The 26,423-nt window shown below is 47.9% G+C and overlaps 11 protein-coding genes across 11 annotated transcripts; 5 read left to right on the top strand and 6 right to left on the bottom strand.

Moving 5' to 3' along the window:
• Positions 1-214: 214 nt before the first annotated feature.
• Positions 215-922, top strand: N7484_001325 (uncharacterized protein; the record flags this gene model as incomplete). The annotated part of the gene is made up of 2 exons (XM_057111745.1): positions 215-430; positions 482-922. 2 exons carry the CDS (start codon positions 215-217, stop codon positions 920-922), a joined length of 657 nt encoding a protein of 218 aa, XP_056976482.1.
• A 658-nt stretch (positions 923-1,580) lies between these two features.
• On the top strand, positions 1,581-1,855 carry N7484_001324 (uncharacterized protein; the record flags this gene model as incomplete). Its single annotated transcript, XM_057111744.1, has 2 exons — positions 1,581-1,661; positions 1,736-1,855. 2 exons carry the CDS (start codon positions 1,581-1,583, stop codon positions 1,853-1,855), a joined length of 201 nt encoding a protein of 66 aa, XP_056976481.1.
• A 1,168-nt stretch (positions 1,856-3,023) lies between these two features.
• On the bottom strand, positions 3,024-4,709 carry N7484_001323 (uncharacterized protein; the record flags this gene model as incomplete). The annotated part of the gene is made up of 2 exons (XM_057111743.1): positions 3,024-4,653; positions 4,705-4,709. The coding sequence occupies 2 exons, from the start codon at positions 4,707-4,709 to the stop codon at positions 3,024-3,026; spliced, it is 1,635 nt and encodes a 544-aa protein (XP_056976480.1).
• Positions 4,710-5,723: 1,014 nt separating this feature from the next.
• Positions 5,724-6,654, top strand: N7484_001322 (uncharacterized protein; the record flags this gene model as incomplete). Its single annotated transcript, XM_057111742.1, has 2 exons — positions 5,724-6,018; positions 6,089-6,654. Coding segments are annotated over 2 exons (861 nt in total), but the record flags the coding sequence as incomplete, so codon positions are not given.
• Positions 6,655-7,645: 991 nt separating this feature from the next.
• Positions 7,646-8,500, bottom strand: N7484_001321 (MBL fold metallo-hydrolase; the record flags this gene model as incomplete). Its single annotated transcript, XM_057111741.1, has 1 exon — positions 7,646-8,500. One exon carries the CDS (start codon positions 8,498-8,500, stop codon positions 7,646-7,648), a length of 855 nt encoding a protein of 284 aa, XP_056976478.1.
• A 3,203-nt stretch (positions 8,501-11,703) lies between these two features.
• On the bottom strand, positions 11,704-13,285 carry N7484_001320 (GTPase-activating protein GCS1; the record flags this gene model as incomplete). The annotated part of the gene is made up of 4 exons (XM_057111740.1): positions 11,704-12,117; positions 12,165-12,950; positions 13,081-13,149; positions 13,244-13,285. 4 exons carry the CDS (start codon positions 13,283-13,285, stop codon positions 11,704-11,706), a joined length of 1,311 nt encoding a protein of 436 aa, XP_056976477.1.
• A 727-nt stretch (positions 13,286-14,012) lies between these two features.
• Positions 14,013-15,303, bottom strand: N7484_001319 (RNA-binding protein; the record flags this gene model as incomplete). Its single annotated transcript, XM_057111739.1, has 4 exons — positions 14,013-14,348; positions 14,411-14,629; positions 14,688-14,988; positions 15,101-15,303. 4 exons carry the CDS (start codon positions 15,301-15,303, stop codon positions 14,013-14,015), a joined length of 1,059 nt encoding a protein of 352 aa, XP_056976476.1.
• A 3,336-nt stretch (positions 15,304-18,639) lies between these two features.
• N7484_001318 (DUF2985 domain-containing protein) lies at positions 18,640-20,741 on the top strand (the record flags this gene model as incomplete). The annotated part of the gene is made up of 4 exons (XM_057111738.1): positions 18,640-19,315; positions 19,381-19,767; positions 19,821-19,895; positions 19,954-20,741. 4 exons carry the CDS (start codon positions 18,640-18,642, stop codon positions 20,739-20,741), a joined length of 1,926 nt encoding a protein of 641 aa, XP_056976475.1.
• Positions 20,742-21,165: 424 nt separating this feature from the next.
• On the bottom strand, positions 21,166-22,029 carry N7484_001317 (uncharacterized protein; the record flags this gene model as incomplete). Its single annotated transcript, XM_057111737.1, has 1 exon — positions 21,166-22,029. One exon carries the CDS (start codon positions 22,027-22,029, stop codon positions 21,166-21,168), a length of 864 nt encoding a protein of 287 aa, XP_056976474.1.
• Positions 22,030-24,250: 2,221 nt separating this feature from the next.
• N7484_001316 (hydrophobin family protein) lies at positions 24,251-24,767 on the top strand (the record flags this gene model as incomplete). Its single annotated transcript, XM_057111736.1, has 2 exons — positions 24,251-24,655; positions 24,711-24,767. 2 exons carry the CDS (start codon positions 24,251-24,253, stop codon positions 24,765-24,767), a joined length of 462 nt encoding a protein of 153 aa, XP_056976473.1.
• Positions 24,768-25,258: 491 nt separating this feature from the next.
• Positions 25,259-25,836, bottom strand: N7484_001315 (thioredoxin family protein; the record flags this gene model as incomplete). The annotated part of the gene is made up of 3 exons (XM_057111735.1): positions 25,259-25,556; positions 25,624-25,699; positions 25,794-25,836. 3 exons carry the CDS (start codon positions 25,834-25,836, stop codon positions 25,259-25,261), a joined length of 417 nt encoding a protein of 138 aa, XP_056976472.1.
• Between the last annotated feature and the right edge of the window lie 587 nt (positions 25,837-26,423).

The raw sequence follows: 26,423 nt of genomic DNA, 5'->3' as shown, positions 1-26,423 counted from the left end.
TCCCCGACCTAGTTGAAGATTTGATCATACGATTCATCGGCATCTAAGTGGGTATCAAGCGTATATGGAGCTCAACTAAAGGGTCTCCACTCGCCTTGCTGATTAAACTACACCCCTGCAGGTGCAAGACTTTTTATTTACGTGCGATGCGCCTAGCGTCCACCATTCTCCCCACAGCAAATATCTCCGAGGTATCCGTACCACAAGTCCAACGATGGTGCTCGGTATCGTGATGATGGCGGCCATGTTGCCGACCATGATTGGCCTGAATGAAGCGACTCAGGGGAGCCGGGATGCAGAGGAAGGTCGGCGCAACGAAGCACGGAAACAACGTGGACACCTAGTGGCCACATGTGCCCTTACGCAAGGAACATCAAAGATGCGCCAACAGGTTCACAATGCCCAAGTCCAAGTGGATCTGGACGGGAAAGTAAGTCTCTCTCAAACAGACAAACAAGGAATTGACTAATAATCATTGCAGCTTTACATCACCAAGCATCCCAGCTCGACGATGGTGTCATTTAACGGCGGCTACTATACGCATCCCGACTTTCCGCCGAACAACACATCTGGCTTGGTGACGATTAGCGGGGAAAAGGCACCAACTCTGCGCTGGATCTTTCGAGACGCTAGGACGCATGAGATGCGTTGGGGAGGTCGGCCGGACTCCGAAGGTCACATATGTGGGCCCTTTGACTGGACTAAAGATGAGCAGTACTTGACTATGGAGGATTGGGAGGGTTGGTTGGCTGTACGTCTTCCGGAGGATGAGGCTAAGGAACGGATTAATGCCGAGTTGGGAATTACTGACGCGCGCGACATATGGCAATTATACTTTGATGGGAACGATAATGGGGCTGATCTACCACCAGGAGCTCAGGGACTTGAAATCCGCCTCAAGCGAACTACGGCCGAGTCTTGATTGTGTAGATAATTTGTTTGATTGTTCGAGGAAATGACAAAAGCAATGTATTCGGTCACTCGTGGACTTTCCCTCTTTGTATTTTGAAACGCCTTAATGCAGAGTGTAAGAATATATGCACGAACGGCAGCTTGGGATATGTGGCGTCTGGAAGAAATCGACAAAATAAATCCCATCGGGCGCTATAGCATAGATCTTCCCGTTCTCCACTTCATACCCCGGACAGTGGGGGCTGCATAGATCGTATGATCTCCCGGATTCAACCGATCTCTTCTCGGAATGAAGTAGCAATATACGAGTTCATCATGGACTCCTCAGCGAAAAGATCCTGTTGTGTGCGAGTCAATTGATCTAAAATGATCAGCGGAGATGCCGTAACCACAGTTCATGCGTCGAGCACAAACCTCTCCAGTTCATGTTCTCAATGCCAAGTATACCAAACCACGATTGGTCCACCAAATCCCCGCTTCGTAGTCCAGGAACCCCTGCCGAGATCTGATTCCGCCGATACGAAACAGATGTTATCTCCAGCCTGCAAACGCCACCAATTCCGAAGGATTTCTAGCCTCGATCTAGCCTGATTAAAATGACGCAACACTAACCCCCATGATTCCGATCCAATCAGAAGCAAACTCCTTGTACTCCGGCCCGGTTCAAAATGGCGCAAACCCTTGTCTTGACGGGCGGACCCGAGACTAGCTCCACAATTCCTGCGATCCTGGCTGATCTAAGAGTACTAGTATGTGCAACCATGAATTCCCCGAGTCGGGTCCGAAATGGAGCTTTGATCTGCGAATAGGTATGTGTGTGCAGGTGTCTAATTTCACACAAGCAGGATTATACGAAGTCGGCTCCGATGGGTACTTCGCGCAGGTAGAGATTTTGTATATGCAGAACTCGAAGGCTCGAATGCATCTAGACTCGAATTTTTGACAAATGCATTTCCGGAAAGGTCTTCAACCTTCGTTATGTAGGGAGACGTTGTTTAGTCTCGAACTTCGCATGCAGCGCCTGGAGTAGGAGACTTCCAGTCACTCACGGGGCTTAGAAATGCTCCCCGTCTCATACTACCTGCGATTTACTTTGTAAACACAGTCACGACCCTATATTTTTATCATAATCTTTGGGACGCAGTATACCGACCTCCTCACTCATGTTTCGAGCAGTACTGTTTGCTAAATCACTAATCTCATTCACACCATTAATCACATCTCGTCATGATAAGATCATAGGAGGACACGATTGTTGGACACGAATCAAGGTATCTTTACATATCATATGTTGACCTGTCATGGACTTTTGGTACTAAAGCCTTATAGTCATTGACGATAAGCCCCTGAGCGCGGCTGGTGGAACGAAGCACAAATCTCAACCTTGGGAAGCGACTGGACTAATGCTATTCTTCTGGCTGGTGGCAACTATATTCCAAAGTTGCGTGGTGGCTCTTTGCGTAACAGTTCTGAAATTTAGTGTCGAACACGTCGGATACGCTGCAACTCTATTTACACCTCCAACCATCGTTACATTAAAAATGGATATGGGGAAGAGTAGACGAGGACAGCACAATAAGACTGATTCAAATTTGTGAATTTAGCGCAAAGGGCAAAGTGAACTCTGTGTGAGAGCAGTCTGACTTTACCTAGTAAATATACGTATGGTATTTTGGTGCTCACATGGCTAAGTAGGCGAAAATTCTAAATGAATAATATGAATGAATTAGATTGCAATAAAGGAAGTTAAAATCGAGAAGACTATTCTGATATCTTGATCGGTTTGGTCATAATGGAAGTTGTTAAGAGGTCAGGTGATGCTCTCTGCTGGTTGGTGGCGTCAGTCAGTACTTCGTGTCTCCTTTTTTTTTTTTTTTCTACTCTTCTCTCTATTCCACAATACAATTGTTTTCTGTTCGCTCTATTGTTGCTTGTCCACCATTATTGACATGATTCTTTTCTTTTTCTGGGTCTCATACGAGTCACCTTCAATTTTTCTCCAGCGCTTTGCGCTGATACTCTGACTAGTCTCAGCATGATTATGTCATGAGCAACATACATCTTTATCTACAACAGATAATCGACAGAAGCACGAAACATTGATGGGAATGTCAGCAGACACCAATGCAATATTCCGTGCAGATTGAATGAATGCAGCCTCTCGACTCTTTCCGAGGCGAGTGAAACATTCGTATAAGCCCTGCAACCCCCCAAACATTATTGAGCTTTGCCTTGCGCCGAGGATAGTCAGGAGAAAAGCCGAGATCCTGTTTGAACAGTAGTTCTGCTTCCTCAATACGTCCTTGTTCAAGAAGCAGGCCACCAAGTGCATGGCGGACTGGCTGCATCCAAGGTGGCGGGTCACCATATGCGAGTGCATCCTCAAGCGCAATGGCTTTCCGAAGGTAATAGAAAGCTACTTCAATATTACCCTTTCGATATTCCAATTCACCAGTAAGCATAGCTGAGGCCACCGCGAGAACATCTTTCTCCTTGCATGGAATGCTGTTAAGTCGGGAGCTCGGAACGGCCCTGCGCGCCGTTTCGAATTGTATTTGAGCGGTTTCTGCTTCTGCAACCCGCCTTAGTGCGCTAAACGCAAGTCCGCGGGCGTAATGTATGATGGCTGTGGTCACACAATATGTATCTTGATCGGTGGGTAGTTTGATGTCTAAAATCTCCTTCCAGCGTCCGAATCGCACTAGGACATGTGCCTTACTTCCGAAGAAGCTTTCGATAAAGTCTGCCATAGGGGGGCTTCTGGTAGACAAAACTTTTGGATCAATAACCTTTTCAAGCTTTTCTGCAGCAGACATCGCGTCCATGAATCGGCCGGACATCATGGCGGAATACATTTTTGCACAAATGTAATGCACCCGGTAGGCCGTGTACCAAATTGTATCAGTCTCGCGAGCAAAATAGATGTCATCGGCGAGGATGGCTTCATGGTTAGAGTCGATACCCCGGCGATAGTCGCCAACCGCAGCGTCAATATGCGTCGGCATGTGTAACATATGTGAAGCGTGCGGGACCATGCCACGTAGTCGATCAGCAGCCGGCAGGGCCAATTCTGGAAATGGCGACATCTCCATCATGTGTATATGTAAGTGGCAAATTGCTGGATGGTTGCGACCGCTGGCCTGCTTCAGTTGTAGTTCGAGGACTTCGCGAGCCTCGACTGTGTGGTTCCCAGTTGGTTTACCCGTGTCCAAGTTCCACAGGCCACGCGGAGTGATGCACATCAGTGCTTCTGCAAATAGCGCAGCCACGTCTCCATCATTGCTGAACGTCTGATACACAGAGCGCATCGCATCCGCATATCGACGGTCGAATGGACTCAGATCCTCAGGAATTTTATCGGTCGGTGGGAAACGTGCACCGATTGCTCGTATCAATGCTTCTTCCACAGGTGTGGCCTGGCTCGCGAGCTTTGACGCTCGGGCGAGGGTGTTATTAACTTTCCTGATCGATACCTGACGGTCTTCCAGGTCAAAATAGCCCCACGCCTTGTTGTAGTTGGGCCCAGACGCATAAGCAATTCCCCATAGCGCCATAGCGCAATTGGCATCATTTTCAGCAGCTCGTTCGAAGCATCGAACTGCTTCAACGTGGTTAAAAGAATGAGCCCATATCAATCCGCGATTGAACCACAGTTGGGCTTCTGCTGACGAAGTGGTCACTGACCGATGATACGAGCCAAGGTCATAATAGGCCTCTTCGTTGGGTGGATTGGATTGATCTCTAGTTGAGTGTCAAAGTACGAAGCATGTTCAAATTTCCATAGAGACTTACCGCATATTGGGCTTGTCCAACTTGGGTTAAATCACTCACAAATCTGAAAGTTAAAAAGCTAATATGCTCACCCGGAAACCAGGGTCAATTAAATATACATGAAGGTTAATAAATGATTATTCAGCCGTCTGAGATACATCACATTCGCCCTGGTGATTGCAGAGATGAGGGGCCATGATGCACACCACTGCATGACGAAAACAGGCGGGATGCCGACAAAGAAGGTAACCGAATGTACTCCCGACTCGGCGAACACTTCGCCGTTCAAGGTTGGAAGATCCACAATTATACACCCGAAAGGGTTGATTGGCTGTTTCTAGAATGACAGGTGTTTTTGCCTGCTGTATGCTTTCAAGAATTTTTTTCAATTGATCATATCAAAACCAAGATCATGTGTAAAGGGCGCGGTCAAGGACAATTGGTGACGTGGAGAACGACTAAGGCACTGTTGGGTACAGTAGGTAGGGAATTCATATGCATTTATATTTTTTCGAAGCCAAACACCCTCCCTGTTGAAGCGAGATTAGTGAGCCAACTAGTGCCCGGGCGAGAATTGCTGTGAAACTAACCCCTATTACCTCATACTATACTATGGATTACACATGCACGCTCTTGATCTTTCGGCATCCCGCCCGGTGGGTCTTAGTGGCACGACTATGTGGGGCTCCCTACAGCTATTTCTGTCCCAAAAAGGCTACTTTTTCTGGGCACCAAGACTTAGTTGATGATTTGTATCCAACTATCCTTGTAACCATGGAACGTGTATGATTTTTCCGGTTGAAAGTTCACGCTAGCGGCTTCTGTACAGTTCGGGTCAGTCGGCATTGTTCAACTCTATCAAAATTTTCCTTTCTTGTTTTGATCAGCCAGTAACTCTCATCTATTTGGCTATAAGTGGTGCCGCGGGCGTTCCTTTCCCCCCCAAAACCCCTTGGATACTACAGCCAATGACCGGCGATGTTCTACATCCACCGAGATGTATCTGCCGACAGAAATAATTGATCTTGTAGGATTTATAGCAATCCATCTTTGAGGCATTACTGAACAACTTTTTGGCAGGTCATGTTTTATGTCGAAATCGGCACTTTGCAATCTTCCTTGGAAACACCCACTCCTCGGCCATCTCCAAAAGTGAACGCTCAAGCCCGAAAGATCTTGGCTGGGCTCCGCTTGGTCAACAAAAGGTTTCGTCACAGTGCCTCAATTCGCCTCTTTCGACACATCATAGCCTTGGCCGGTTCTTTGTGCCACACGACGCACTTACCACCTGTGGAAAAGTTAATGAGCATTTCCAACAGCCAATATGCTCAATATGTGCATCAAGTCGACCTTGGCTATGGCTCTCTACCATATTCGGTAGACGATATTGTGGTATACACAGAAGACCTTGCCGGCTTGCTGTCTTCATGCTTACGTCAACTTCCCAATCTCAAAGCTCTCAATTTCAGCGGTCCGCCATTGACGTCCTTGCTCCATGACGAAATGAAAGCATCTATAGACCCGATACTCATGGTGCTATGCTATGTGCCTCTTCCCAACTTGACAGAGCTGGAAATCATGTTACCAATGACAAACAATTTCGCGCCTTTGTTTGCCGAGAAAATCAGCACATTACGGATCCCGATTGAACAGACTCTCAGCCGCCTTCACCATCTTGGATTACATGTCTATGCCCAAACAAACCAGCAATCTTATGCTTCTCATCTGTTGAGGATCGTAGAGCTTTCAACCAACCTGACTTCCCTCTCACTCAGCAGCCCGAATTTTCTGAGCATTGATAGTCTCAGACTCAGTCCAAGAGTTCGTCTGCGTTATTTATTCCTGCAGAACGTCAACATTTCATCTCAAAATATGGTGGACATTATTGAGCAATCTATTGGGTCGTTGACTTATATCGAGTTAAGGCATTTGCAGATTGAGCCTGGCTCACCAAGAGAGATCTTGCCTGCCGTGGATAGTTTACTCCATCCATATCCATATGAACTTGAAATACGTGATGACGGAACTGGCACAAGAAGCAAAAGGATCATTTTGACCCAGTCACACTTATTTACTGCAGAGTTTGTGCAAGAGCCCAGGTTGTTCAGTCTTGTCTATGATGCGTCTCAGAACTCCAAGCAGAAGGCGAAATCGAAACGAAAGATAGATTGGGATTTCAGCAGTAAGGGAAACCCTTTTTATGACATTTGAAAACCTAGACTGAAAATTAGCAAAACACCATGCCCTCAATATATGCTCATTATGGCTATATGAACACGAAATATTCTTTGTCAGTGTCGCGCAAGAAATTCCAATGTTAGAATATCGGGCCACATTACTATGCTTTTCAGCTTGAAAATTCCCGTCTAATACATGGTTATCGTAATTCCATTGACGCTCTGTGGCCTTCGGAATTTTGCTGCTATCTACGACCGCAGCATTTCTTCTAAGTCCTCATCTTCATGTGGTATGTGTAATTTTAACTTTGGAAACTCTGCTGTAATCAGGCATATTTCCATATAAGGGGAGTTCTAGCTTATCTACTTCCAAGTTCAAGAACTCTTGGCGTTCCTCTTTGTAGGCCTTATTTTTCTTTACCCTCCGCCTTAAGCTCTTAGGATTCACTTGATCTGGTTTTTTTTTTCTTTCTTCTTTTATTTCAGTGGCGGGCGATTGGTAAACGAGACCTCAGAACCGTCAGACACATGCTCAAGAATTTATTTAGCCGTCTGGGTCTTCCCATGTACACTTTCAAATCTTACGATTTGAAATTTCCATTCTTCTATCTGATAAAACCTTCTTCGAAAACACGAATATGATTGATGAAAGCCTTTCAGCATAAGAAGTTCTTCTGAGTCAACTCACAAGATAATCGATCTCGTTTTGACAGAGAACAAGAAGAAAGAGATCAATAAAAAATAAAGAGAACGACCCAAAGCTTACACCATTGAGAGGTTCATAATTAGAAAACAACCTTGGCAACACCAGGAACAGTCCAGCACACTTTATCCGAGAATCCCTCCTTGGTGAAAACGTCCAATAATTCCGTCCGGCCTTCCTTGAAATGGCCCCAGGACTCAAAATGAAGTGGAACCATAACATCAGCACCAATCTCGCGGGCAAGCTGAACAGCTTGTTTACCGTCCATTGTAATCTGAATTGGACCGGTTGGGAGGTCAAGGGTAGCATTGCCCAAGTTGAAAAGAGCTGCGGTAATGTGCCATTTCTGTCCAATCTCGCGTAGCTCATCGATGTAGACGGTGTCACCCGAGAAGTAAATTGCATTCGGCTTTCCGGATGGATCCAGGCCGAAGGAATCGGTCTCCAGGATGAAGCCCGTAACTTCTCCGATTGGGAAGTGCTTGCAAGGCGTACCGGTAATTCGGTATGTTTTTCCTCCAATGCAGGATGTCACAGTCTCCCAAGGGCGAAGACCAATGACTCCCGGGCGTGGACGTAAGTTGGAGGCACCATCCACGGTGGTAAACACCTTTCGACCATCCAACAGCTTGCGGCCTTCAGGGTCTAAGTTGTCAACGTGGTCCTCGTGACTAAGAAGCACTGCGTCGATAGGTGGCAGCTCATTGAGCTGGAGCGCTGGGCCTTCCTTATTGGAAAGGTGCGGCGGGGGCGGAATGCTGTCCAACCCGTAGGTTTTCAGATCCAACTGTTCGAACAACTCGCTCGCATCATATTCGTTGCCTTCAGCGGCCCCAAAGAATGGATCTGTCAAGAAGTTCACTCCATCAATGTTGAGAATGGCAGTTGCAGTGGTGAGGTGAGTGATCGTGAGGGTTGGTGCGCGTGTTGCTGCCATGGTAGCGATAGGTGCTAAAATTGAAAATGATAGATATTGACACTATGAATCTGATCCACGAAATCGAATGATAAATCCCATTGTTGAAATAAGACTGGCGCTTAAATAGTTTCCCATTGCGAGAGGCTTAGAAATTCAGATTCATTCTCTATAATTGATGATGTAACATGGGTTCGGCTCATCCCACATGACACCCTATATAAAGGGTTCGGTTTGCCACTAAAAGCGCCGAGAAAACGTTTCAGTATCTGCGGTAAGGTTATTCAGCATTACGGCTTAGTGAGCCGATGGGGATCACAGTGGCTTCATTTTCTTCAAGTAATCGCCGTCTGCTTACATGATTATGGATCCGTCACCAAATTTAACGTGGAATTTAACCCTGGAATATATCAATTGAGAATTTATGGAGCCAAAAGGCTTGGCGGAGAACGTGACCGTTTAGGGATTAATGTGGGGAGCCCTCAGCCATTCAAATTCAGGACGTGCATTCATGCTAGCTAATTGGAGATCACTCGCTCGAAATGGGGACGGAGATGCATTTCTGTGTCCGGATTGAGGTTGCCGGCTAGTTCGGACCTGTCGCGCAAAGTTCAGGGTCGTGGAAGTTGAGCATTATGGTGCATTCGAATTGAGATTCACTGGACTGTCAAGAGGACCTTTCAAAGAATAGGTCGTGAAAGGAGCCACTTCCTCTCAAAGCTTTGCTCTCTACACGGGAACGAAAAATAAATCGACAAGTGGGATATACCGATGAATTACTTGGTTAGGGCTACTTACTTATTCATCAGGTGGGATGCTCCGTGGAAGGGCATTGGTGGCCTTCGACGCCTGGGGCTCCACCCGGCGTTCCAGTCATACCCTCCTCTTCTTCATTTTTGACTTGGTTTCATTCGCTTCGAGCGCCTGGCTCTCTGAATCGCTCCAAAACTCATTTGCCACATTTGGAACAGAACGGTGGTGATACTGCACACTAAAAACTTGTAAACTTCCGAAACAATGTCGCCTCCTGCTGATATCAGCCCCTTGTGGTTCCGATGTGACTATCCAGAATGCAGCGCTAAATATCGGCGTAAAGAGCACCTAAGTCGACATATGAATCACCACAACGGGGAAACAAATCTTATATGTCCTTATTGCGAGAGAGTTCTGACCAGGAAGTGAGTGGTTGCTTGGTCTCTAAGCGAAGCGTACAACTCACACAGATATCAGTGATCTTTTGCGACGCCATGTCAGGACTTATCACCCGCAGGAACAAGCGCCACCATCTCGAAGACTGAGGGCATGCAGCGCATGTCATGCACGAAAAGTCCGCTGCGAAGGTATACTACCATGCAATGCCTGTCAACGTCGAGGGGTCATCTGTGTACCTACTGGTGGTGAAACAACAGGCGAACCATTTTGGATCGATAATCTTCACCCTTTGCCACCTATTTCCACGATTGATGATTCCGTCCCTGGATCTTCTCGGTGGATCGCCCATGATTATGTTGATATTTATTTTGATGTCTTCCATCCAGCATGGCCTTTTCTCCATCGAAGTACATTTGACTTCACTAAAGAGCCTTGTATACTTGTTCAATCCATTGTCGCAATCGGACTGTGGATTAAGGGAACACAGGAGACACGAGATGCATCTACGCGTCTGCATAATAGACTGTGTTCCCAAATTTGGGATCAAATGGTGCGAAGCATCGTGAAATCACCAATGCATAGAGTTTTGTATTGATACTAACTTTTGCTGTAGGACAAATGGTGCATGTCTGACTCGAGTTCACGCCAACATACAAATACCTCGTGGCCTATAACGACATTCCAAGGTGTGCTCTTGAATATAATACTTGCCCTTTTCATTGCGCGAGAGAATGCTACAATGGATTTGAGCATGCGCCATCGACTGCCAGACAACAAGTACGAACTCTTGGCTGCACTTGTTCGCAGCTGTCGATCGTGGGGTATTTTTTTTATCCTAACATGCTTCTGCAACACGATGACGATGCACCACTTGTGCTTATATATTTGAACGTTGAAGAGATCAAGAGATTTGGATTGGCTCTTTATAAGGTATGCCGGTTGTCCACTTGCAATAGTATGACCGGAGAAAATCCCAATGGTGGCCAAAATGACCTTTTGACCCTGGCCGATTTATCTTTCTGCATGCCAGACAGTGACGAGCTTTGGAATGCTCCATTAGATGCAGAGTCCAAGGTATTAAACAATCGTGATCCGTCAACAGTCGCACGGAATAATGGCGATGTGAAAAACTGGATATCTCAAGCATCTGCCATTCTACATGACGCACAAGTTGGTTTTGATTGGATATAGCCGCAGAACAGTCATAGAAGATGTGGCTTCCCAGTCGCAACTCAAAAGCACTTTTGTAAAAAGCAACCACTGAATATAATTACTCGCTACTATGTTCTTCGTGGCTAGAGAAGCCTTTGTATTCATACTCATATTAGACCCACATTTTCGTCGACACAGTAGTAATTGGCTAGGAAGCCAAGTACTATATGATTTACCCTGATATGCGCCCGTGGATTATTGCTCCGGCCTGCTCAGGTGTGATGGTCGGCCAATTCGTGATTGGTCTACCCCCAGGAAACCTTGGGGCTTTCTTGCAAGCAAAGCGTGCTGCCAGAATGTAAACAAATACTTATATGCCCACTCTGCTTTCAAATTCAACAAACCAGAGCAAAGCGGTCGTTCAGGTTTCTTAGGCCTCTTAGTCTATAATGTGCATCCTCAGGGGCCGACCATGATGTTATACTGGTGAGATCTCTTGTTCTAGGCATAAACCACGAAATGATAATTTGGGTATATCCTCGATTGAGATCAATAGCGACGAAATCAATAATGGTCAAGGGAGGCTGAGTGTGTTTGTTTCTTTGATGCCATCTTCTCTTGTTATCACACTCCAGGTTCTTCAAGGGTGGATATACCTAGTATCTACGTGAATGATTAGGTGGGCATCTCGAAGAATCAAGCTACAAAGGCGGACAGCAAGTCCACAAGAATGATACTTCTCCCAAGGTGAGGAGAACCATTTCATTCAACGAGCAAGGTATATAAATCAAGTCAACAAATAGGGAACACCACACGTCATCATGGCATCTGAAACCGTCTACACACGTGCGCACGTAAACAAAACCCAAGAACATGCAGATGGAAAAAGACAAAACACGCCAATGAATCCATATATACATCTACCAGTTATCATCCCAATCATCTTTTCCTTTAGAAGTTGACGCCGCACCACCCTCCGTCCCTTCTAATCCAGATGGGGCAGTAGTAGTCTCGGCAGTAGAGCTGGATGAATTTGCCAATGACGAGCCTGTAGCGGGTGTCTTACGCATAGCCGCTGTACCAACAACATCAGACCGTGAGCCGCCACGGCGGTGACCAGCAGCTTGCTGCTCCTGCGACGCTAGAGATGAGAAGTCATCCCAGAAGTCGCGACGCTCGGGCTCAACGCGGGAGCGTTGACCACCAGCATGGCCTTCATCCCCTTCAACGAAACGGTTGAATTGATCAGCTGCGCCCCGGGCACCGGTCTGTAGGTTCTGACCCCAATTAGCAGCCTGGAGACGAGCTTGAGCTGCAAAGTCGGACTCGGCGAGCTGTGATTGTCAGCACACGTACAGCAACATTCTCATGGGATACATACCTGCTTTGCAGTCGGTTGGAGATATGAATCATTCACAGTCTTCGCGCCCTTCCCAACAGCAGACGCAAACCACCCGAATCCCTTGCTAATCGAAGCCACGGGATCTTTCTGGAAATCGTCAAAAGCATGGTTCCCACCACCACCACCGCCAAATCCTCCAAAGCCACCGAATCCTCCAAACGGCGAAGACCGACGGTCCCCAGCTGAAGGCGGAGGCATACCACCACCGAAACCGGTGAACTTTCCACCCTGCGATGGAGGCAGACTATCCGATCGCGTAGCATTCTCTGAGCCCATCTTCGCGAAATAAGCCTCGTTCTGCTCTTTCTTGCTTGCCGGGCCAGTCGACCTGAGACTACTTGTGCGCTGCATGCCTGATGCAGGCGATCCGCTCCTACCAGGTCCAACGCCGCCAGTGCCCACACTCATTGGCGTACTAGATCGTGACACACCAGCAGCATTGTTATTCTTCTTCTTCTCCTGGCCCTGGACGTATTCTTTGCCCTCAACCTTACAAGACAAGCGCTCTTTCCACTCCTCGCCCGCTTCGCCTTCGTATCGCTCTTTGATGGTTGAGTCCTCGAATGTCCGGCCTTCGGAGACGGTAATCTCGTGCTCGTCATAGAAAGCTTTCCACGGCTCGTTTCCGCCTAGCTCCATGCGCTGGATCTCGGCGTGCTTGAAGGCGTCCATGGTGATTGAGCGAACGAAGGAGATGTGGACGCCAAGACCGCGGTGTGTACCTGCGCAGTTGAGGCAGATGAAAGTGCCGAACTTAGGAGATGCCTGTTGTATTTGAAGGATCTGTTAGCTATGTTTTTGTGGCGTCGCCTGCCTCCGTGAGGGATGTTATCGGGGATCGTTTGCGGGGGTAAACATGGAGGAGTCGATCGTGAGATAGGTAGGGGGTACACACCCATTGAGGCGATGGCGCACCGCAATCGCAGCATCGGTCGTTGCCGTTTGTCTTGGAGATCTGGAGGAGCTGTTGGACTCGGTGGTTAGTTACAAGTATCCTTGTTGTTGCTCTTGGCACGTGTGGTGGGCGAGAGGCGATAAGTAGACGACTATGGACACACCTTTGTCCTTGTCTCTGGATCAACCTCCCACATGCGAGACATGATGGGTATAATTGCTTTATACAATGGTACTCGGAACAATTGGGGGAGAATGAAGGAGTGGGTTGAAGGCGGAGTCGGACCGCTGGTCGTTCGGGGCGTTTTCTGTTTTTGGTTCGCCCCTTATTTTTATTTCGTGCTCCACCAGGAGTACACTATAAATAATAGTGCAGATGACCAAAGTTGACAATTGGGAACAAGGAAATAAGTGAGTTGATAGGTTTCAGATGTTCTTGCAGTTGAAGGGTAATGTTTGCCGCACGAAAATGATCGGCAAGGGTGGCCCCAACCCAAGCGTCATCGCCAAGGGTCGCGCCAAACATCTACGCAATTCAAGATACATGCCGTGGCATTTACGGCAATTTACAATAGAACGCGGGCAGATCGTCATCAGTTAGTTAAATGGGTGCTAAGATACAATACAGAAGGCAAAAAGTCGTTAAGGAGGCATCAGCAAGGATTGCGCTCCAGCATGGACGAATGTTCCATGACATCCATACAAAAAAGGTCATCATCACACCCTCATCTCCAGTGTTGGCCTCCCCTGGACGGCCAACAGCTAAGATACTCAATAATAGACCAAAACTTGGGGAAATGAGAAATAACAAGAACCAGGGGAAACATCCAAGACACTATTATCATGTCCATATGGTCTCCAAGTTCCTCCTCCACATATCCTCCAAGCTAGTCAGCAAACCATTTGCACTCGGAAATCGTTGTTTGTTTGCATTTAAGCCTCAGCGGGAGTCTCGGCGGGGGCGGCATTCTCCTCAGCAGGAGCGGTGCTCTCCTCGTACTTATCGGCAGCGGCGTTGACATCGTCATCCTCCTTTCCGGGGCTGTCGATGGCGACCTTGACGGCAATGGTACGACCGTCAATCTCCTTGCCGTTCATCTCGCTAACGGCCTTAGCTTGGAGCTCTTCGTTGGCAAGGCTGACGAAACCGAAACCGCGAGTCTTGCGGCGCTCATTGCGAGCCTGAAGCTTCTTGATCATGAAACGAGGGATGGGGCGCAAGGCAACCTTGGCGCCAATGGGCTCGTAGGCGGAGAAGATCTCCTTGAGCTGTGGAAAGAGTTAGCTACTCCTGGTGTTAATTATAGGACACCTGTTCAAAGTTGACGCACCTTGTCCTCAGTCAGGTCGTAGGGCAGGTTAGCGACCATGACTTTAGTCTTGGAAGGAATACCATCCTCCGGGGGACCACGCTGCTTCTGGGTGCGGGCGCGGGGCTTGCTCTGCTGTTTAGCTCCCTCAGCACCAGCAGCCTCGGCCTCGTTAGTGGTCTCAGCCAGAGGAGCCTGCTCGGTGGCAGTGGCATCGGCGTTTTCCTGACCCTCTTGAGCCTATTGAAATTTGAGTTAGCTTGAAAATCGCATATGGAAATTTTAAGGAGAGACATACACCACGACCGCGAGCAGCGCGACCACCACGGCCACGAGCGCGACCACGGCCCCGACCCCGACCGCCAGTGCGCTTGCGACCCTCAGTGCCGCTGGCACCCTCATTACCACTTGCTGCACCCTCCTTGGCCTCAGCAGGCTCAGGCTTGCGGGCGAGTTGAACAGACACCTTACGCGCCAGGATTTCCTTGCCGGAAAGGCTCTCGATAGCGGCGGTGGCCTCGGTGGCGGACACAAGGTCGACAAATGCGTAGCCAACAGGGCGGTTGGTGCGGGGGTTCACCGGGATCGAGGTGCTCTCGCTGAGACTCGAGTTAGTGCTCTGCTGAGATGAAAAGATGTTTCGAGGGCTACCACCTGACCTCGGGAGGCTGAGGGAGATGAAAATCCGACTCAAGTGTTGGTTCTACTTACATGGTGTATTCCTTAAAGAAATCCTTCAGCTCCTCCTCGGTGGTGGCATAGGCCAGGTTTCCAATGTAGAGACGACGGCCCTCGTCGGCGCTAGCAACTGCAGCGTCGGTGGTCTGGGCAGCGGGCGCGGCGCCGTTAGCGACGGGGGTCTCGCTGATGGCGGTGGCAGCCATGTTCTCAGTAAGGGCGTCGACGGAAGACATCTTGACTATTGTTGACACAAAGGGTTCGGGGAAGAAAAAGCTTGAAGCTGTGTCAAACAAACAAGAGGGGTGGATTGTTTGTTGATTTGCCGGGGATGGGAGACTTGACGAGAGTGGAGGGAAGGAGCAGGGTAGCTTGGTGCCCTAGATACCGATTGGGGGGGGAGAAGAGATGGATGGGAATTCAAATGCAGTAGATTGACTCTTGAAGGAAAGGAAGGAAGAGAAGGGAGGGTCAAGTTGTTGCTTTGGAGGAAAGGAGGAGGCGGTGTGCGCTAGCCGTCTTGGGACCCGACAGAGTTCTGGACTTTGTTGGGCGGTGTCAAGCCTAAGGTTTAGGCGTGCATGGCCGGTGCGTTAGGGGAAAGACGGGGCTTCCGCGCCTAGACTCTGTTCCCCCTAAATTCTGCCCACTCTATCCTCAAGGCAACCAGCAATGCTTTGATGTCATGGGAGAACCATCGCGCCACTCAATTCGGTGAGTTGCTACCATCTTCGATCCACTTCTTGCTGAACCTCAACCTAGTACATCTTCCAACACACCCTTCGATATAAGATGATCTCATAAACTATACTCTCTACTTTCTTCAATTCACCAAATTTCCTTCACAATTAGCCCAATGCGCCCAACGTGCCAGTCTCTTCCTGAACGATCACCCTGAAGGGATCGGATCTTCCACCTCAGCCGGCTCCACTTTGCCTCCATGGTCTCCACGTTTCGGGCTAAAAAACATCATCGAAATACGGTGTACAACCATGGAGGCAGACCGTGGGATAGTCTACTATGGAAGTGGTCTTCATAATACGCTCCGTACCAAGACTCTGTACAACCTCACAAAAAGCAAACATTTTACTTCCGCACTGCGTACACGAATGACTTGCAGGTTGCACATTGACATGAGTCAAAAAAATTTAAACAATTCCCCGCTACCTACCCCTCCCAAGCACCACACCGCCATGCCACGGAGTACGGAGTCTAGGGCGAAAAGTAGGAAACTTATCCAAAGGAATCGTTATGGCGCAAAGACGCAAATTCGACATTAAGCTTTGCTACCTGAATCATTGGTCCTTGCCCAGGTAGCCAACGACAGGCTCATTTAATACCCCCGTCACTTGTCAATGAACCGTGCCTCAGCCAACATCCGTCTAAAGTCATCGTCATTAATTGCGTCTGAACGCGGTGTCTGACGCTGGTGAAGTTATTTGGTCCACTATCCAATTGAGAGATTGGGCCCAAAACGGTCGTAGCGAGCTTGGACTTCCTGGTCCTGTTCTGAGGGGGACTGCGCCCCAGGCTGCGATTGAGTCCCCCGGCGGACAGTTTCTTTTCCTCTCCAGGTCCTGTCCACGTTGGAATCTGTACTGCCGTCAGAGTTCGAGAATGTCACATCGGGGGACGTATAAGGCTCGGTGCTGAAAGACTCGTCGACAGACTGCCATAAGGCTTGGTGGTGAGCGCCTGCCCATAAGCCTCGGTGTTCTGTTCATGGTCAACAGGTGGGCATGTTCTTCTTGCCCAGCCAGTAGCTGATTGGACGTTCGTAGCTTATCGGTAGTTGTCCAGTTGTCATCATGCTAGTCAGGATCTTTCCAAATTCGGAAACCGACTCGGCTCTGTGCCAACGCTGTGTTCCGTAGAGCGGCGCTACAACGACGGCACTCAAGGCAGAGAAGACATAAGCGAAGTCGCAGTTCTACTCTGCAGCAGAACATTCGATCGGGAAGACATTTTCGATCAATTCTGCAAGCCCCTTAAAGAAATTGTATGTGTACATGTTCTTCTTTGCTGCTGGATGGAATCGAGAAGTCATCCGGCCCTTGCCTTTGCTTGCTAAGTTAGGTGTTTGCGGCAGACTGCCCTCGGATGAAGACTCTTCCCATTGTGAGGGAGGTGTATCTCTCTCAATGTAACAACTTATTATTATCAGTATCAACCCATACACATGGTCATTTCGAGCGTGAGATTTTGCCTGAAAGAGGAAATCAAGAACTTTTATCTAAAAGATCCTAGGATCAAAATCAAATACGCAATAAATAGTGCATGGTCCAAGAAACAGAGGAAGAGGTGCGTCATAATACGAGAGAAGAGCAGACAGATATACGTGGTAATAAGAGTACGTGGGGGTTAGACGGAAGACATGCTACGTCAGTCCGTTAAGGACATGTACTCCTTACTACTACATATAACCCAAGTATGTACTACATTACAACGCACCGCTTAGGTACTTCCGAGGTCCTTACTACCGTAGTTTACTATGAGACCTAACTAACCGCACATTTAGTTTTTCAAGGTGATCTACTGGTGAGAATAAGCGGTGCTTTGGTATATCAAATTAATGTGCTACATGCCAAAACAATTTCCCTGAGTGGAGCTCGCCGTTCTAAAACCTCAAAATCGAAAAGGTCACGATGAAAACGATCCCACTCTTATGGCACCTCAGTACGAAGGCTGACTATAGATACGAATACCTCGAAGGGAATAAAAAAACACCGTTGACCAGGTTCCCAATACCCATTTCATCTACTTCAAATTGAAAGTATTTGCATAAGTACAGCTTGCTAAAATAAAGATATGTATTCATTACCGATTATGCATGCTACATAGTGACTGTACAAAAGTGGTCCTCTGCTGCAGTGCATTGACCTACATTTACTAGTCAACTCTTTGAACTAGACTTGTAACAATATCATCCTAGAGGGTACCAAAGCGCCGTCCTGACAGCATACAGTAGGCCAATTCTATGGGCGTGCAAATATAATATGCTATCTATACATTATATGGTCTGGCACTGCAATTGTAAAGTGCACGTTACAAGGACGCTAATAAAGGTTGGGCAAGGGATTGAGCTCCACTGGGGCCAAATCTAGATCTCTTATCGATTGTTGTCATTATCGAATATTTGGGTACGCATAAACTATATCGCCACCCAATCATTGCCAAGCCTTTAATTCCTTTACAGTAAGTATTTTCAGGCTCTGACGACGACTTTATAGATCGCCATTGGATCATCTCCGGTCAACAGGATTTGTGCCCATGTAACAACGGAGATCGACACTTTAGCTTCCCTGTAAACGTGCACAGACGTCTCCTTGCTCCACTCTCTCGTCACTATGTGAAAACAAGATTTGGGTTGCTGACTCATCCCCCAGCCATTGCCTTCCAGATCAGTCGGAGAAAACCTTCGGATTCATCTTTCGTGGTCCTGTGCTTAGTTATCTAACATAGGGGGTGGTTTGCGCTGATTGTGATTTTTGTTGCATGGTTGCATATCTATCCACATTACTCCGTCATCCCCAACCCCTCTTGCGGACCATTCCACCCAAACAACCACCCCTATGGATCGCATCGAGCCCGCAGAGGATGGGAATTCCCGGAGGAGTCCTCCAACCGATCAGTCTGGTGAGACAACACCACCAAGGCCAGCATTGGCAACAGTACAATCCCCTGGACGCCCCCGGGCTCCTTCTGCGCGATCACGCCGACCGAGTATCCGCCTATCGCGTCTACCATCCCTCTCGTCGTTAGATACCGATAACAATCAGTCGCAACCGGAACCCCTAGCGGGTCCCTCCCTGCAGCGACAAGTGTCCATCCGATCTCCCGTCGCAGAAGAAGATGAATCCGCACAATCAGGTCGACGGCGTAGTAGCTCTGAGCCACGGCCAGGGCGCTACTCTGGTCCTTCCTCGGATGTCCTGTCGCGAGTGGCGACCCCTATGCGCATGGTTCCGCTGACTGAAGAATCATCGCGGAGCCCGTTACCAACCCCGCAGGCGCCCGGTACTCAGCAGCCCGAGTCTGATGCACCTCCTTCGGAGGAGGCCGAAGAACCTCCGCGTCCGGTCCCCCGGAGTATGTTGCGACGGACGAGTCAGGCGGCGCTGAGGCCATTCACTCGAAACCGGGCTTCCACCGTGACTGGGGCCCCGCAGCAGCCAACGGTCGCTGAGAATCCGGAGATGGGCATCAACGAGTATGGTTCTCATGTGGTTGATGTGCTAGATGTGATTGGTAAGTTCTCCGATACAAACATGCTACACTATGTTGTGATAATTGACTGACACTGTCCATTATAGATCCGGAGGTCTCCGCGCTCTCGACCTTGACAAATGTCCAAAATTCTCTCTTCGTGCCTAACCTGGGTGGTTGGATCAACCGTATGCCTACCTACACTCTCACTCGACCACCGCCTTCAGATGAGGAGCAGGGCATCAGCACCGACGATGGAGAAGTATCAGATGATACCAAGCAACGCCCCACCTTAGAACAGCTTCGCCCGTTTTCCAGCATGTCATCTGTATTAGTGGGACCACGATATGCGGTTCTGCCGGAAGGTCACGAGCTGGCGGGATGGACCAACGAAGACTTTGCAGAGTTGAATGACCATGTGCGGCATATGCTTCACTCCCGCCGGTCCAAGTTTAAGCGAGCAATGAAGGGATTTGGACAATACATTCGAAAACGTGAGTCATCAGTTGGCAAAGATTGTGAAATCATAGACTAACAAGCCGACTAGCACTTGGATTCCTCGTCACCCTCTATGCAACCTTGATCACTCTATTTGGTCTGGCCTGGGTGCTTTTCCTGATTGGTATGATTTCATCCCCATGAAACACCAACACCCTATAATAAACTAATTGATTTACTAGGCTGGATCAATGTTGCTGGCAAGCAATCATATCTTATCAACATTATCGACAACGTTCTAGTGGGTCTCTTCGCCATTATGGGTGATGGACTTGCTCCGTTCCGAGCTGTGGACACGTACCACATGATTTTCATTGCCCATTACACCCACAAAACCTGGAAAATTCGTGACAAGCGGAAGTTGCCAGATCTCAAGGACAAGAATGATCTCCCAGCTCGACGCGAGAAGGATGTGGATGTCGAATTCGGCGACACACCCAAAGACGAAGAACATGAGTTCACTGTCCTTGAGACAGCACAGCAGCTCAAGTTGATGCACCACCAGAACAAGTTCGCCAAGTCACATACCTTTTATAAACCTCACGAGACCATGACTCACCATGCCTTCCCGATGCGCATGCTCGTCGCTATCGTTGTCATCCTCGATTGTCACTCCCTGCTCCAGATGGCTCTTGGTGCTTGCACCTGGAGTATGGAACCTCCGAAATACCGACCATTTGCATTGACTACTGTCATTCTGTGTTGCTCTATCACCTGCAACATCACGGGTGGTATAATGATCATGATTGGCGACCGGATGACGCGAAAGAAGGATATTGTGGAGCGCCTCTTCCGACAGCAATTGACTGAAGAAGCCATGAAGAAGATGGAGAAGCGAAAGATCAAGGATGAGCGCCGCAGCATGCAAATTGATCAAGAACGCCGCAGCATGCAAGTTGATCAAGAGCGTCCTAGTATGCAGGCCGATCAAGAACTTCGTGGTATCCCCGAACCCTACGTTGCCAGTTGATACACTCGCACCATAGACTTCACGACCGACACGAAGCAATATTTGGAGACGTGGCTCTTGATTTACGTGAGCTCAATGTTTTCCCCGCTGTACAGTCTACATACCGTCCGACTCAACACTTGGTCGGCAAAGTTATATACAGAAGCCCGGCGTTTTTGGATTTGAGCAAAGTTTTTTTCTCTTTCTTATCTCATTTTCTCTTTATTTTTTGTTTGTTTACATTGCGATAATAGCTGTCTTGTTCCATGTTCTATGATTCCCCATCCGGTTGTGAGTTCATATCAAATGAACACATCTGCTATGATCGGATTGCTTCGTCTACACTACCATCTGCTCCACACTCTGCTTGGATTAGATATTTGCAATTTCATCACATTAGAATTCCCAAACTCCCTTGTCAAGTAAAACAAAAATCCCTCTCACTTCAAGTAGTAAGAATCACACCCTCCCCAACCCACTGATCCCCACCATTTTTGACAACCTCCTCGAACATCCACCGACCAACCCAAGCCCTCGGAACCATATACCCAACAGCCGGCTCCTTCTCCGTCCCAACCCTCAGTCTTTCAAACCCATCATCTGAGACCGAAGCGATTCTATGATCCCCACTCAAAAAACTCGGTCGCACAATAATCAAACCCCCAACAAGCAAACTCTCCCTCTTCATCCTCTCGTCTTCCAAAAGTGCCTCCATCTTCTTCTTATCTTCATGCGGGATAGGAAGAAGCAAATCATACATCTTCTTAAACCAATACGGAACATCATTCACTCCCTCCTTAATTCCCGTCCCGGAAATAAACATCACCCGTGGCGCGACAGTCGCATATTCAGCAAAACTATCGAACATCCCCGCAATGCGTCCCAACGCAGCAAGTAATGTCGTCGTAAATTCCTCCGTGACATGCGGATTCGGAATCTCGATGTGTGGTAGAGCGGGCACACGTATGTTCATTTTGTCACATTGGAACGGCTTGGTATATGCCATTGAACCTGTTCCACCGATCCCGGAGATGATCATGTTGACTAGTTTAGGTTGAGATTTTTCGAATTCGGGTTCTGAGACGATGACTGTCTTCATAACGGTTTCGATGTCCATTGCGTCTCCTTGGATGATTTTGAGTTGGGTATTGAGTATTTCGGTTGTTAGGCCTGGTTGCGAGAGGAGTTGTTTTGTGAGTTTGCTTGGTGTGCGGGCTAGAGCGATAACTTTGTGGCCATTGAGGAGGGTGTGTGTGAGACAGGCGTTGGCACATCCACCTGTTGGGCCAAAGAAAGCGATTGCTGACATCATGAAGTATATAATTTGGGATATAGGTCACGATATGATCGATTGAGTTATTGAAATAGTTTCTACTGAGGCTGTGATATCTCTATTGATAGCCCGGCCTTAAGTTAATATTTATATATCCTCTTCTCATGAATGAGGCGTCCATCGCGTTAGGCAGTCGGGTAATTGACTTTGAATGTTCATCCTTAACGGTGGCGCATGTTATAGATCGATGATGGAGTCGGTCCGCTGTGGTCACGCTAGTCCTGATCGGGCTTAGAGTCGGGACAATAGGGACCCGATCGGCTGAACTACACGATGCGTCTGAACGTAACTATGGTAAGAATAGCTTTTATCCAGGTTGTATAGGGCTAGTCTACAGCATATATTTTCTTTAAGATTTTTTATTGATCAATCATTTGGACTTGTGCTTGCATGGGTAATCGTCCAACCTTATAAATCCTTGGATATTGATCGCGATTCTACATAGTTGCTGGCACAACAAATATATATATCCTGAGGTCTTGTCATTCAAGGCGGCATCAAGACTAGGGCTCCCTAGATTCTGACTATCTTCGTACTTAAGCCTACATATATTCAAAGCCAGAAGAAATGTCTAGCCGTGTGAATTTTGATGAGTGATTATATTTACATCTAGGTAGTTCGCGAGCTTTGCTTGAACACGCCCGCGCGGGCGATGGCTCATTATTCACCTAAGGCCTGAGGCAACACTCGAACATCAAGCTTAGCATATGAAAACATTCTATACGAGATTAAGTCGCTGGAAATCTGCATCACATTGTTTACACGCATTGTGAATCACGAACTTTAGCTCAAAAATTTGCTGCAATGGAACCGGGACCTCGGCGTCTGGTCGGCACGGCCCCAACAAGACTTCGGGAAGGTGCTCACTGAACAAGGGGCATATCCAGTTATCTTAACTACAGACAGCTCTGATGCCGAAATGCCCCAAACAAACAACCTTATCGGCTGGGGTATTTCGTAAATTACTCAGCGACACTAAGTTACGCATTGAAGTGAGTCTCGATTACATACAACAATAATCTCGCATCACAAATACAAGTAGCGGCTCGTTTGTCAAAGTAGGGATAGATCTGCACCAACGGGTATCAAGGATAGTGACAATCCATTCCTCCCTAGTAATCAGGGAATTGTCATTTAGCACATCCATGTAGATCCTCATCTGTCGCCCATCGTAACGAATAATGGACACGGTTCGACCGGTCCAACATTGAGACGAGTGGAGGTCGACAGGGTTGACCTCAACCCTGGTCTACAGGTGCCGTCCCTACTATGAGGAATCTATCCTTAAGTTCAAGTTATATGATATTTGATCAATTGATCCACCTGTGCACTGGGATGAATGTAACCCAGGATCCATTCACCACTAGGCTACTACACGTCTATCTGATTTCAGTAGGTAGGGCGATATTTGGCGTCAGGTTGGATTTCGATCTCTAATAGGTAGTCATAGACTACCGGCTGACTTTCTAAGTAAGATAGTCGAGTACTTACTAATGGCTAAAGATAAGTGAAGGTGACTAACAGTAGGCCAAGTCAAAGTTTACATGGCACATACGCCAAAGTGAAAAGGTTACATAGAGTACGTAGATCACAATAGAGATCAAAACGTTGATGTAATGCGTCATTCTTAGTGCCAAGGAGATCGATATTGATCAACGATGCCTCTTGATTCTAACAAAATCTTATCAGAGTGAACTCCACTACAAACAAGGAAATCCGGATCTCAACCCGTGTGCTGTAGGGCAAGATGCTTCGCATGGAGTAAGCAGGGTATAGGAAACTACCTAGACCTACAGGGTATCGTTCATGGATACCACCACACCTTGGAATGCAGGGCTCGTGTAATTTAGTACCAAAGGGAGTCCATTCTAGTGGATGTCAAAATTCCGACGGGGAGAACGAGCCAATTGAGGGGCTTCTGGCCCTGCCAATTCAGGGTCCTCGGGCGGCACACCCTTGCGTGGGACATTCCCACGACCATAACGGGACAATTGTTTTTGATACGAACGTGAAAAATGACCAACAAGGACCAATGCAAACAATGTGCTCTTTGAAGATAAAAGGCAGCATTTCGATGGTCTTCTGTTTTCTTCATCACACACTACTCTTCCATTCTCCTGTCTACTTTTCCAAGACTCCAAAAAACCCTATCTACTTTTTTTTTTAAAGACTACACTCTTAATTCTCCATATTCAAAATGCAGTTCTCTCTGACCGCCGTTGCTCTTGCCTTCGCCACCATGGCCGCTGCCATGCCCACCGAGTCCCTCCAGTCCCAGGAGCACGGTGGTGTTCGCTTCCCCGTCCCCAAGGGCATGACCGTCAAGGAGGCCCAGGCCAAGTGTGGTGACCAGGCTCAGCTCTCTTGCTGCAACAAGGCCGTCTACGCCGGTGACACCACCGACATCAACTCCGGTCTCGGTGGTGGCCTCCTCGGAAACTTGATCGCTGGTGGCTCCGGCTCCGATGGTCTCGGTATCTTCGACCAGTGCTCCAAGCTGGATGTCCAGATCCCCATCCTCATCGCTGTCCCCATCCAGGACTTGATCAACCAGCGTTGCAAGCAGAACATTGCCTGCTGCGCCAACTCTCCTTCCAACGCCGTAAGTGGTTCTTCGATTATGGTGCATTGTTCTTTGCTAATATTATACCTGACAGGATTCCGACCTCATTGGTGCCGGTCTTCCTTGCGTTGCCCTCGGCTCCATCCTCTAAGCGTATCGCTTCCTGGATCTGGTTCTTACGGGGTTGATAGTTGGAGGATCTATGGGATATACCTTCACCTGTTATTTCTTTTTGTCTGCTTGAGACCTAATTATTCTTCTATGCATCATAGAGGAGATATTTTCCCCTCTTAATACATAATTTCCTATCTACGCACTCTGAGTTCAAATCGTAGTTTCTTTCCTCTCTGGCAATCTTCCTTCGCAAAGTTGCCGAAGTCTTAACGCTCCTGTAAGCTTGAGCGATGTCGATGCGCCTAAACCTCCCTCATTCCCTCCGATCAAAGTAGACTACTAAATTGATGTGGAAAAAAAATACCTCAACATTCACCTACTCAACATAGTGCAAAGTAGCTGCGCCCCGAAACCAGTCCAAAGCCCTATCAGTAAGCGAAACATGAAAGAATTAAGTCTCATTCAACTTCAACGATGTACAAGAACACATCTCCACATCAAAACCATTCACCGGATATGTCGCAACACCTAAGCAGAAATGGCCTGAATACCAGCCTCCAAAGCCCGGATATCAGCACCCCGAACCCGCTTCTCAGCAAGCTCCTTGCCGTCCTTCAAGAACACAAAGGTAGGCATAGCAGTAACACCATACTGCTGCGCAACGCCACGCATCTTATCAACATCAACCTGAATAAAGCGCACATCGGTGTACTTCTCGCTCAGCTCGCCGATCTTAGGCGCAACAGCCTTGCAGGGACCGCACCAGGTAGCGTAGAAGTCGATAACAGTGGGGCCGGAAGAGGTCAGGGCTTTGAAGATGACATCGCTGTAGGACAACGGTTAGCTCCGTGAGACACTGAAAGTTGTATATGTTTCACAGGGCTGGTCCTTACTTGTCAATGTTGACGACCTTTCCGTGAGACATGATGGGCTCGGAGGAGCTGCGGCGGGTTTGGTAGAGGCGGATACCTGGGATTTGTAAGCCATTGGGTTCATTTGTTGATTTAAGTCATCGCCGGGGTTTGGCGACAGTGACCGCTGTAGCCGTGTAGATCCTGCTTACCGACGTAGAGAATTAGGAAGAAGATGACAGTTCGGAGCTCCATTGTGGGTTGCTTGTGGGTGAATGCGGGTGTCTGTGGAGTCTAATTATGGTTGGCCCCACGTGATCACTTGAACTATATGAGTTTGGGGTCCAATTTCTTGTCCAAACTAGCCCTGTTCCTAAGAGAAAAAGAGTTCATAGCTTATACTGTTACTTCAAGTTCTGGCAGTATCATGATAGTCTAATGGATTGACTTACTCAATGCTGTGGCTCTGCAGTAGAACTGTCGCGTGAGCAAGGACTTGGTGGTTTGTGGCGCCACATTCTAGGTACCCCGTAACCTCGACCATTCAAACTGGGTAACTTTGTCTATGGGTGTTTTCTGTCTTGCAAGAGTCATGTCTCTTGATAGCTTGGATCAGTAGACATTCGATTAATATAAGATGTCGACGTTGCTGGCTGCGGGTCCTGTCAGAGTTACGATAAAGGACCCACAGCACCACCTTGGAAGGAACTCTACTATAAACAGCCTCCCATCAACATAAACATAGTCCACAGAAATGAGGTTCCAGTAATCCTATTCTCATTTTATTTCTACAAATGATGCTGAATGACATAGCAAGCTGCATCAGCTGCTCCCCATGGTAT

The sequence above is a fragment of the Penicillium longicatenatum genome (genome assembly GCF_028827895.1).
Source record: "Penicillium longicatenatum strain IBT 33135 chromosome Unknown contig_1_segment0_segment0, whole genome shotgun sequence".
In the NCBI taxonomy this organism is placed as follows: domain Eukaryota; kingdom Fungi; phylum Ascomycota; class Eurotiomycetes; order Eurotiales; family Aspergillaceae; genus Penicillium; species Penicillium longicatenatum.
Note: the sequence above shows the minus strand (reverse complement) of the source record. Positions and strands in the feature narration are given on the sequence as shown.